This window comes from Ictalurus furcatus, chromosome 14, assembly GCF_023375685.1.
Source record: "Ictalurus furcatus strain D&B chromosome 14, Billie_1.0, whole genome shotgun sequence".
NCBI lineage: Eukaryota > Metazoa > Chordata > Actinopteri > Siluriformes > Ictaluridae > Ictalurus > Ictalurus furcatus.
In genome coordinates, this window is record NC_071268.1 from 7,898,165 (window position 1) to 7,910,993 (window position 12,829).

Below are 12,829 nucleotides of genomic sequence, written 5' to 3' on the forward strand. Positions count from 1 at the left end.
GCAGTGAAATAAAACACTTCAGCCAATTCAGCATACAAATTTATTAGGATTTCTAATCTGGTTTATTTTCCACACAGAACCCCCTCCCCATGTGGGAAAGAGGCTTTAGTGCAAACAAAGGAGAGGTCTAGCTAACACACCGTTAATTAGGTGCTGCTGGGAATCGAACAATAAACGTTGATTTAATGCTGCATTTTCGATGTGATCATATTCATGTGTGTGTTTGCAGTGGTCCAGATGGGTGAGGAGTATTACAATGCCAAGGATTACACTAAAGCTTTAAAGTGAGTCACTGTTCTGAAAGTATTACCATTTTTATGTTTGTGCAGTCTGAGGCAGCTGTAGGAGTGGGGTCTGAATTTGGTGTGTGTGTTTCCTACAGACTGCTGGACTACGTGATGTGTGACTATCGGACTGAACGCTGGTGGACTCTGCTCACCTCGATCTTGTGCACAGCCCTAAAGTGCTCGTACCTAATGGGCCATATTAAAGACTACATCACCTACTCAATGGAGCTTGTGGGCAGAGGTACCTTACTCCTCAGTCACCATCTCTCCCTTCCTACACTCATTAAGTCCAGTTCATGCAGTACTTGTGTGTGTGTGTGTGTGTGTGTGTGAGAGAGAGAGAGAGAGAGAGAGAGAGAGAGAGAGAGAGAGAGAGACACAGAGTGTGTAGTGTGTATATGTAATAAAACACTGCCTTTGTGTGCATGCCCAGCTTCTACTCTGCGTGAAGATCAAAAGTCCAGGATTGAGAAGAACTTGATCCGAGTGCTTATGGTGAGCGAATCCCGGTGTAATTATGGAGCAAAATATGTACACGTAACGTAAATAAATACAGTAGGGCTTCTCGTTTCAGAATGCTACATGCTGTACTGCAGCTTATTTAAAGTCAGTTGGTGAAGTATTTAAGGATTAAAGTGTAACATCCAGCAACGTTTGAATGGAGGGAAAAAAAAAACTGGGTGGGTGTGGTCTAATATTCTAATGAGCCACCCTAGATCGACATTCCTCAGTCCAAGCTAAGATCGCTTGATTAACTTCCACTTACAGACGTGCTCAGACTTGAAAATACCATTCAGACATGAATGGAAGGACAAGTGACTTTTGGCTTGTGATTGGTCAAAATTAAGCTTGCGCAATGTTTGCTCCACCCACTTTACCTCAAATGGGAAGACATTCTGGTGGTGTTCAAACTCTCATTTATTTATTCATATATTGTTCTGTGCATCGAGGTCACAAGACTACCAGGAACGTTACAGATTTATCGATGACTTATCTGCACCAGAAATCAGTAGCATCAGTTTGTTTTCTCCAGCTAAGGCTCTTCTTCTACTAGACTTTTCAGATTAAAGCAGAGGGATCGTGTCTTAATAAAAATAAAATGCCATAGAAAGCCGACGCGGAGGCCTGTTTATTGTGTAAACGCTCAGTGTTTGTTTCTAATCAGAACGAGGTTCCTGAGCCAGAGCCGGAGTGTGATCCAGGCTCCGTAAAAGCAGCTCAGGCGCTGTGGAGTGACCGCGTCTCGCTGTCCAGCAATAACGAGTTCACCGTCGAGGTGCAGGACTATGTGCCCTTCAGTAAGTACTGATACGCCGTTTATCACACACAGAGAGTGACTAGTATGTGCCTGGTGTTTTGAACTTAAGTCACAGATTCTGAATATGGCTCTAAATACCGTATGATCACTACATAGGGTATAACACTGTAGAACTGTGTAGTGCACTACTTGCACAGTAAAACCCCAATAAGCACCTGCTGGAAACTATTCCATCTTAATGTAATACTTTTAAGACAGATTTTTACGTTCCACTAGAAAACTGAGACTATTCTTAAAATTGTCTAGGAGTAATAATAATATATACAAAAAAAAAATAGACCAATGAAGCAATACAAGGGTCTTCTATTCAAAGTTACACTAACCTTAGACCTAAGATAATGGTAGACCATGGGCCTTTGAATATGTAAAGGTTGTAAAAAAAATAAATAATAATAATAAATAAAAAAAATTGGCCGGTATGTGAATGTTGAAACTTGTGAATAGTGAAATTGTTATTGCAGCAAATAAGCAGACTTTGGATGTATGCTTTATGGCAGAGGAGACTGAGGCCTCATTCGCTGGAGACCACAGATTATCAGTACTGAGTATCTGCAGGTTTAAATGAGTTTGGTGCTGAATTAGAAACTTTATCTGAAATCTGAGTATAAGCAATTCAGGCTTGAGGTAAATCTGATTATATAGACATGCAGTTTGCATGACGCTAAACTGGAGGCTATAAGCATCCCTTACGATTTAGCAACATGAGCCTGAAGAATATATATCTATCTTACTGCATTTATAAGGAGCAGGTCACAGGATATTCAAGTGATGATGTGCTTCATACATCTGTCTCAGTCCAATGCAAGGCCAAGTTCCTGTCTCCAAGCTTTCACGTTGACGAGCCTGTCCAGCTACATGTGTACTTGAGAGCCGACTGTCCCCATCCTGTCCGTTTCGCCAAGCTGTGTGTCAGCCTTAGCAACCAGGTATGTGCACACACTCTTCTCAGTACCTCTCTCTCTCTCTCTCTCTCTGTGTGTGTATATATATATATATATATATACACATACATACAGTATCTCACAAAAGTGAGTACACCCCTCACATTTTTGTAAATATTTGATTATATCTTTTAATGTGACAACGCTGAAGAAATGACACTTTGCTACAATGTAACGTAGTGAGTGTACAGCTTGTGTAACAGTGTAAATTTGCTGTCCCCTCAAAATAACTCAACACACAGCCATTAATGTCTAAACCGCTGGCAACAAAAGTGAGTACACCCCTAAGTGAAAATGTCCAAATTGGGCCCAAAGTGTCAATATTTTGTGTGGCCACCATTATTTTCCAGCACTGCCTTAACCCTCTTGGGCATGGAGTTCACCAGAGCTTCACAGGTTGCCACTGGAGTCCTCTTCCACTCCTCCATGACGACATCACGGAGCTGGTGGATGTTAGAGACCTTGTGCTCCTCCACCTTCCATTTGAGGATGCCCCACAGATGCTCAATAGGGTTTAGGTTTGGAGACATGCTTGGCCAGTCCATTACCTTCACCCTCAGCTTCTTTAGCAAGGCAGTGGTCGTCTTGGAGGTGTGTTTGGGGTCGTTACCATGCTGGAATACTGCCATGAGGCCCAGTCTCCGAAGGGAGGGGATCATGCTCTGCTTCAGTCTGTCACAGTACATGTTGGCATTCATGGTTCCCTCAATGAACTGTAGCTCCCCAGTGCTGGCAGCACTCATGCAGCCCCAGACCATGACACTCCCACCACCATGCTTGACTGTAGGCAAGACACACTTGTCTTTGTGCTCCTCACCTGGTTGCCGCCACACATGCTTGACACCATCTGAACCAAATAAGTTTATCTTGTTCTCATCAGACCACAGGACATGGTTCCAGTAATCCATGTCCTTAGTCTGCCCTCTGCAGCAATGCTGGCAGCACTCATACGTCTATTTCCCAAAGACAACCTCTGGATATGACGCTGAGCACGTGCACTCAACTTCTTTGGTCGACCATGGCGAGGCCTGTTCTGAGTGGAACCTGTCCTGTTAAACCGCTGTACGGTCTTGGCCACCGTGCTGCAGCTCAGTGTCAGGGTCTCGGCAATCTTCTTATAGCCTAGGCCATCTTTATGTAGAGCAACAGTTCTTTTTTTCAGATCCTCAGAGAGTTCTTTGCCATGAGGTGCCATGTTGAACTTCCAGTGACCAGTATGAGGGAGTGTGAGAGCGATGACACCAAATTTAACACACCTGCTCCCCATTCACACCTGAGACCTTGTAACACTAACAACTCACATGACACCGGGGAGGGAAAATGGCTAACTGGGCCCAATTTGGACATTTTCACTTAGGGGTGTACTCACTTTTGTTGCCAGTGGTTTAGACATTAATGGCTGTGTGTTGAGTTATTTTGAGGGGACAGCAAATTTACACTGTTACACAAGCTGTACACTCACTACTTTACATTGTAGCAAAGTGTCATTTCTTCAGTGTTGTCACATGAAAAGATATAATCAAATATTTACAAAAATGTGATGGGAGTACTCACTTTTGTGAGATACTGTGTATGTGTGTGTGTGTGTGTGTGTGTATGTATATATGTATGTATGTATGTATGTATGTATGTATGTATGTATATATATATATATATATATATATATATATATATATATGTATATATATATATGTATATGTGTATGTATGTATGTGTGTATATGTGTGTATAATATATATATAATATATATTTCCAGTTATTGCTATTGCCACTATTATTTTCAGGAGTATAACCAGTTCTGCCTGGTGGAAGAGGCATGCAAAGGAAAGGACATCTTAGAAACGTCCTCGCAGCAGAACATGTGTCTCGTTCCCGGCAAAGCCCGCAAGTACTGCTTCAAATTTGTGGCTAAGACGGAGGACGTTGGAAGAAAGATCGAGGTACACGATTAGAGTTTGTACTTTAAAAGTAAATGAAGTGTTTAAATGTTTTAATGGCTCCTCTGTACTCCTCTGGGATTCTCTCTCTGATCTGCTTCAGATCACGCATGTGGACCTGATGCTGGGCAGCGAGAGTGGCCGCTGTGTGTATCTGAACTGGAGGGGGGGAGGCGGTGACGCTGCATCTACCCAAGAAGCTTTGCAGGCGTCCCGCACTTTTAAGAGGAGAACCCGAATCCCAGAACAGCAGGTTGACTGGGATGCAATTTCCATCCAAGCTAACACTATGTAGGTTAATCACTAATAATAATACACAGACATGGTGCCTTTCCAACACTTAATACACACACACACACACACACACACACACACACACACACACACACAATTAAACTTTTGAAAACAGCAGAAAGCCCTTCTGCTAGATGGGACATGGTTTCTTACCTGAGAATTTACTCATCTTGTCTCTTTTTAAACATTGGATTCTATAGATGTTTGGTTCCTAAATTTATACACATTACTTCCAGAAGGCAATGATGACTAGGATTTGCTGCTGGTTGCCATGGTAGCGCCTAGGCAACACCTCGTCATTGTTTCATTGAAAAAGAAATGATTCCTAGCCACTTTGTTGTATCATGTTTCTGTGGATGCAGAGTCGATTATACAGCTACCTTGGCGTATATCACAAGTGCTCATGTGGGTTGTTGTGACATTGAAAATGTAACATCGATATGACAAGTCAAAATTTATTGGTGTCATAATAATGTCTTACAATAATTCCATAGCGAAGGTTTTGTGATCTTTGCAGATGCTAAACTGATCAGTTAGTCAAAATTGCACACTTCATATTGACATTCGGTGTGAATGTGACACATTGCCCTCCACTAATATTGGCACCCTTGGTAAATATGAGCAAAGAAGGTTGGGAAAAATTGTCTTTATTGTTTAACCTTTTGATCTTTTGTTTTTAAAAAAAAAAAATCACAAATACTCTTCTCTCATGGATATCAAACAATTGCAAACACAACAAGGTTTATATAAAAAAAAAACTTTGTTAAATATGTGTGCAACAATTATTGGCATGCCTATGAATTCATATGAGCAAAATAAATTTGAAGTATATTGCCATTTATATTTTAGATTTTTTTTTAGTACACCTGGGTGACTAGGAACCGGAAATTGTTCAACCATGACTTCCTGTTTCACAGGGTTATAAATATGAAGTAACACACAGGCCAAATTACCTTTGTCATTCAATCTGAAGTCACCTACATCACCACAGGTTGTTTGGAAGGGTTTCAAGAAAAAAGCCTCTACTCTCATCCAAAAACAATCTCAAGCGTCTTCAGTTTGCCAGACACTACTGGAACTTCAAATGGGATCAGGTTCTATGGTCAGATGAAACCAAAATAGAGCTTTTTGGTAATAAACACCAGAGGTGGTTTTGGCACACACAGAGAGGTAGCCATATGGAAAAGTACCTCATGCCCACGGTTAAATATGGTGGTGGATCTTTAATGTTTTGGAGCTGTTTTTCCTGCCAGAGGACCTGGACATTTTGTTAGGATACATGGCATCATGGACTTTATCAAATATCAACAGATATTAAATGAAAACCTGACTGTCTCTGCCAGAAAGCTTAAAATGGGCCGTGGTTGGATCTTCCAGCAGGACAATGATCCAAAACATACATCAAAATCAACACAAAAATGGTTTACTGACCACAAAATCAAGGTTCTGCCATGACCATCCCAGTCCCCTGACCTGAACCCCATAGAAAACCTGTGGGGTGAACTGAAGAGGAGAGTCCACCAGCGTGGACCTCGAAATGTGAAGGATCTGGAGAGATTCTGTATGGAGGAACGGTCTCAACAGATCCCTTGTCATGTATTCTCCAACCTCATCAGGCATTATAGGAGAAGACTCAGAGCTGTTATCTTGGCAAAGAGAGGTAGCACAAAGTATTGACTAAAAGGGTGCCAATAATTGTTGCACACCTATATATATATATATAAAAAACTTTGTTAAATATATATAAACATGAACAAAAAGATCAAAAGGCTCATATTTACCAAGAGTGTCAATATTAGTGGAGGACACTGTGTGTTTATAAGTGTGTATGTGTGTGTATTTTCCATGAAGGGTCATATCCCGAGTGCCCCGAATCTCTGTACAGCTGCATCACGATCCCCCAGCCCTGACCAATGAGATGTACTGCATGACCGTCACCATCCAATCAGAGGAAACCACGGTGGCCAAAGACGTCAGTCTCACTGCCGGCCTCAAACCAGGTACACACACACACACACACACACACACAGCTGCACGTATCCACCATGTGATATTTAGTTAGATGTGTATATTGTAGTGCATTATAGGTTGATGAGTATCTGTGTTATAGGTCAGGATGCAAATCTCACACAAATGACCTACGTTACACTGAATAGCGCAGAGGTGTGTGATGAAGCGCATCCTGCTTTGCTCACTGATATTTCTATCGGAGAGCTGCAGCCAGGGCAGAAGGTAAAACCAACACACGCACGCACGCACGCGCTTCATGCTTGTGTTATTATGTCAGGTACAACAGTATTGAAATAGTAGCTTTTTTTCCCCTTTAAGTCTTTAATTGAGGTTCACCTGAACATTTTGCAGAAAGTGAAGCATAGCGTGTGTGTTACTTTCTGGTTGCCAGATTGAGAAGAAGCTGTATATTCGCTGTGTGAGCACTGGGTCCAGAATCTTCCTGTTTCATGTGTCTTATGCAATGAGCACCACGGTGGAGGGTAAAGACATCACATGCAGGTGTCACAAGGTGAGCTCCGAGCCCAGTCCGACCAAAGTGCACGGTTTTAACCAGGGTTTCATTTATTATATTTTCAACCCTAATCGAATTGAATTCGATTTCTTATTTAGGACGAAACCGTGACCATAGACACAGTCGTTCCATTTGACGTGGCTTTCAAGTTCATGTCCACCAAGGTGAGCTTTTCGAAATATAATATCCAAATGTACTTCTTATGTATAGACATGTAACGTTTTGTAAATGTATATGAAATCTTTATTAAATGTTTATAGTCCTTTTTCTGAAAAAGGTGTGTGTGTGTGTATATATATGTGTGTGTGTGTGTGTGTGTGTGTGTGTGTGTGTGTGTGTGTATATATATATATATATATATAATTATACACACACACACATATATATATATATATATATATATATATATATATATAATTATACACACACACATATATATATATATATATATATATATATATATATATATATATATATATATATATAATTATACACACATATATATATATTATATATGTGGTGTGCTCTGTGTGTCAGTTTGAGCACCTGGAGAGAGTGTATGCGGACGTGCCCTTCCTGCTGGCGACAGACATTTTGAGCGCATCACCCTGGCCTGTGTGTTTAGTTAGCAGTGATCTTCAGCTGGCTTCCAACATGGCCGCCGTCGATGAGCCCCAGAGCCAGGTGGAGGGAGGTGAGAAAACGGCACTAAATCGTTTGATCTGTACAGGTCAATACACTGTGTAATTGTGGCCATTTCTGGGTAATCTTGTGTGTGTGTGTGTGTTTGCAGTGGTGCTGCAGACGGGCGAGTGTGCAAGCGAGTGCTTCAGTCTCAGATGTCCTCCTGTTCAGAACGGCACCAGCACCGTGGCAGCAGGACACTACCTCATCTCTTGGAAGAGGTGTGAAATTTCTGTAATAATAAGAAGAATCAGCTCAAAGTGAACACAGTTGCAGTATGACACCATACTGATTGGCAATTTTTAAAAAACGGTGTTAAAAGTCATACAGCAATGTACTGCATATTAGCCGAATTAAATTTGGTCAGTGATTTTACACAGTTTGATGTTTTCCCACATAATTTTCTGTAATTTCCATCACCTACATCGGCAAACAGCTAAAACACGATTGACACGATATATATATCGTCATTTATTAGGAAATCTGCGTGTGCCGAGACACCAGTTGTCAAAACAAGTATGATCCTGCCTCACGTCATCGTAGAGACTATTCCTCTGTATGTGCATGCTGGTAAGTCAACTGTAGTATATTAATAAACGTTAAATATGCTAAAAAAAATTATGGAATATTCTGTTATATTAAATATTAGGGTGCCAATAATTCTAGGGGTGACTGTGAATATTATTATTATTATTATTATTATTATTATTAATAGCATACAACTGGTCCCCACTGTGTTTCATTCGTTGTTAGTTTAGTGTTAGAGTCTTTTGCGCTTCGTGAGACTTTGTTCAGCGTGACGGTGGAGTGTGTTCGATGTTGTACAGTATGTGCTGCGTCCGATTCTTTCTCGTGTCGTTTGTGGGTCCAGACCTCCCCTCGTTTGGTCGTGTGCGTGAGTCTCTACCTGTGCGCTACCACATCGAGAACCGGACCGGGCTGGTGCAGGACGTGGATCTGTCCGTGGAGCCCAGCGACGCCTTCATGTTCTCCGGACTCAAACAGGTCAGTAACTGAAAAGTGTCAAAAGCGGACACGTGCACTTTCAGAGAGATTCTCATTCAAGCCTAGTTATTAACACTCCATCAGAATCCTGTCTAAACTGTAAAGTGAGTTTCATTCTGCCTGATTTCACTTAACTTATTAGGTACACTATGTATGGCCAGATGTTTGTGGACACCTGATCATCACAGGCATATGTACTTTTTGAACATCCCAGTTTAAGAGTTAACCCACCACTCTACTGGGAAGGTGTTCTACAAGAGTTTGGAGCATGGCTTTAGGGATTTTGTGCTCATTCGGTTACAAGCACATTAGTGAGATCAGGCAGGTGAAGAGGTCTGAGGTGCAATCGGCGTTCCGGTTCAGGTCAGGGCTCTGTACTGCCACTTAAGTTCTTCAGCTTTGGCAAACCATGTCTTCATGTAACTCGCCTTGTGTGCTCGATTTTGTGTGGAACAGGTTTGAGCCTCTTAGTTCCAGTGAAGGGAAATTGTAACGCTACAGCATACAAAGACCTCCCATACAGTTGTGTGCTTCCGACATTGTGGCAGGTTTGGGGAAGAACCACGTATGGGAGTGATGATCTGGTGTCCACATACTTTTGACCATTATAGTGCATTTCGGTGCCAGTCCTGGAGTCCTTTTTTAAAAATCTCAAGGAATGTAAATCTGTGCTTCCGTTCTTCTGATATTTAGTGCAGAGGATGAATAATTGCAACATCTACATGAGCTTTATAAGTACAGAGTAGGCACAGCTAATCTTGTCACTTCCTCAAAACTCTGCATTCAGGTTTGAACAGTTTCCCAGAATAACAGAGCGTGCGAATGCTATTAGAGAGCATAAATGAACCTAGCAATGTCTGTGTGCTCCGTAACCGGGGAGATTCAATACATGTGCTGAACAATCCTGATTCTCATGTAGCAGGCTGGTCAATCTTCACGCAAAGGGATATCAATCAAGTGCCACAAACGCATTCAGTTATTCGACATTCTGTCTGACATTTTACTGGATGTTAAATACCCCCTGGGACTAACCTCACTAACCTGATAACAGGGTAAATGTAATCGAGCTCTCTCTCTCTCTCTGTGTGTGTGTGTGTGTGTGTGTGTGTGTGTGTGTGTGTAGCTGCGGATGAGGATTTTGCCGGGTGCAGAGCAGGAAATGGTGTACAATTTCTACCCTCTGATGGCCGGTTATCAGAACCTTCCTGTGCTGAACATCAACCTGCTACGCTTCCCCAACATCTCCAACCAGCTGCTGCGCCGTTTCCTCCCCACCCGCGTTTTCATCAAGGTGAGCAACGCACGAACACCTGCTGAATTCTCAAATCTGATCGATCAGAAGGCGTTTGTTCATTTTCCTTAACAGATAGTAGTTCAACTGTCATTCAAATCACAGGTTTATATTATGCACTCTGTTACAGTTTGTATAGTAACAACTCATTCAGAGGGACTGAACATAATCTATGCTGAATAATAAACATTTTTTTTTTTTTCCCTTCAATTGTTAGTTAACACAAGAAGAAACGGTATATAGGCTTAATCGTTGATTATAGCGAATATGAGGCGTGAACATTTATGGAGGGAGTCTCCAGTGTCAGCTGGTAATCATTGGCAGGATGTGCAGTTATAGGACAATAATCAATATTGAAGCGGTAACTGAAACTCTCCATCCCACAACACAAGCCTGGAAATGGCTTCACTCTTTCCCAACCTTTCATTTGTTAGTTAAAAATCCTTTTCTTTCTTCTTGTTTGCAGCCTCAGGGACGAAACGCAGACGCTTCTATTGCAGCCGCCTGAGACGCATGCCAAGGCTTCTAATCTCAAACTAGTTTAGCTTGATTTGTCTTAATGCTTAAAAAATATTTTTGAGTGGAGTACCACTGGTGCAACGTCATAGCGAAAGAAACCCTTAAGGCCAGACCCTCTGGATTCGAGCAGATATGTTTGTTTGAACGTGTTGAAGAGAGACATGCCACTTGTAGCGATTCCTCCCAGAGAATTTATACGCCATGGCAGGAAGAAGACTGACATTCCCTTTCTCCTAGGCTGTGATGCAGTCTGGAAATCCAGTGTGTGGTTAGTGTAACGTAATGACGTGATGTACACCGCACTGGATGTGTGAATCATGCCTTGGTTGCTTTTTGTTTGTTTTATTTAAATTTATGCTTTAAAAAAAGTGTTGTTTCTGCTGCTGTTATTAATTAATCTTAATGAATCTTGTGACTAAACATTTACTAATGTAAATCCAAAATATGGTAATAAAATAAAGGATTATTCCTGGCACTGGAGAATTTGGTGTCCTAATAGGTTGAATTGAAGACACAGGTCACATTTATTAACACCCAACCTCTCTTTATTCAGTTCAAGTTCAAGTGGTTTTGTCATTTCAACCATATACGGTTGGTACAGTACACATTGAAACGAAACAATGTTCCTCTAGGACCACGGTGCTACATAAAACAACACACTAACCACACGAGACGACACGGAACTAAATAAGATCTGCAAACATTCTACATTAAATGAACGTGCAGATGTGTGCTAACAACGCAGGACAGTACAGTAACTGTACTTATACTGACCACTGAGTCTTCTCCTGTAATCACTGATGAGATCATCTGAGCTCATTCCTTAATACGGAATATTTCCAAGGTCCTAACTTCTGTCCAGAAGACTCTCGTGTACAGGTTTTCAGCAGGGTTTAGGTCAGGGGACTGGGATGGCCATGTCAAAAGCGTGTTTCTATGGTCATTGAACAATTTTTGTGTGGATTTGGATGTTTATTTTTGCTTCATTGTCCTGCTGGATAATCCCACCATGACCCTGGTGTAACTTCTTGGCAGAGGCAGGATCCCAAGGCCTTTGGTGGAAAAACAAAAACAGCCCCATTAAAAACACACATCCTCCACCACAAATGGATAGGTTGTTTTTCTGTTTATAACAAACCTACACTATATGCTCAAAGGTTTGTAGACACACCCATATATGTGGTTCTTCCCCAAACTGTTGCCACACAATTGTCTAGAATCTCTTTGTGTGCAGTAATAAAATGTCCCTTCACTGGAGCGAAGAGGCCCTAACCTGTTCCAGCATGACAACCCCGTTCCTGTGCACAAAAAAACAAGTTTCATGAAGACATGGTTTGTCAAGATTGGAGAACTTGAGTGATTTTCACAGAGCCATGACCTCAATCCTACTGAACACCTTTGGGATGAATTTGAATGTTGACTGCACCCCATGACTCCTCACCCAAGATAAGTGCCTGACCTCACTAATGCTCTTGTGGATGAATGGACAAACCCCCATAGCCCTCTCCAAAATCTAGTTCAAAGCCTTCCCAGAAGAGTGGAGGTTATTATAACAGCAAAGGAGAATAACTCTGGAAAGGGATGTTCAACAAGCTCATACTGTATGCATGTGATGGTCAGGTGTCCACAAACATTTGGCTTTTCATGCCAAATCTACCTCACGTTTGTTGCCAAAAAAAAAGCTCTATTTTACTCTAGGGAACTTCAGTCACTCTTGTTTGTGGTTAGATGAAAGGCATGCCTTCCAAATTGTTTGTTGCCATAATGGTGCTGACTAATTATAGATTTGATGCAAATCTCCAACATTTGAAGAATTGTGGAGAAAATTCTGACATTGTTCTGTCTCTTGTCATCATCCTCTTTGTGCACAGAGGCCGAACACATTTCCGTCCTCTTCCAGGAAGGTTCATTTGATCCCTGGTTGTTTTTAAACCTTGTAATGAACATTTCAGGCATATATCTACTTTTTCATACACCATTTTCTCTCATTTCACGTGTCTATTCTCTAATCTTCCACATGCTGACAAAT

The 12,829-nt window shown here is 41.5% G+C and overlaps 1 protein-coding gene across 3 annotated transcripts in view; it reads left to right on the plus strand.

Moving 5' to 3' along the window:
* The window catches only part of trappc11 (trafficking protein particle complex subunit 11), a 31,261-nt gene extending 19,978 nt beyond the window's left edge, over positions 1–11,283 (plus strand). For all 3 annotated transcript variants that reach the window (XM_053642456.1, XM_053642455.1, XM_053642457.1), the window contains 17 exons: positions 230–284; positions 383–528; positions 721–782; positions 1,453–1,585; positions 2,401–2,531; positions 4,331–4,486; positions 4,587–4,774; positions 6,629–6,777; positions 6,888–7,009; positions 7,179–7,298; positions 7,400–7,465; positions 7,839–7,995; positions 8,095–8,206; positions 8,464–8,555; positions 8,857–8,990; positions 10,114–10,281; positions 10,748–11,283. In XM_053642456.1, coding sequence (XP_053498431.1) covers positions 230–284; positions 383–528; positions 721–782; positions 1,453–1,585; positions 2,401–2,531; positions 4,331–4,486; positions 4,587–4,774; positions 6,629–6,777; positions 6,888–7,009; positions 7,179–7,298; positions 7,400–7,465; positions 7,839–7,995; positions 8,095–8,206; positions 8,464–8,555; positions 8,857–8,990; positions 10,114–10,281; positions 10,748–10,789 — 2,033 coding nt within the window. In that variant the 3' untranslated portion in view covers positions 10,790–11,283. The remainder of the gene's footprint in view (positions 1–229; positions 285–382; positions 529–720; positions 783–1,452; positions 1,586–2,400; positions 2,532–4,330; positions 4,487–4,586; positions 4,775–6,628; positions 6,778–6,887; positions 7,010–7,178; positions 7,299–7,399; positions 7,466–7,838; positions 7,996–8,094; positions 8,207–8,463; positions 8,556–8,856; positions 8,991–10,113; positions 10,282–10,747) is intronic.
* The last annotated feature ends 1,546 nt before the right edge of the window (positions 11,284–12,829 follow it).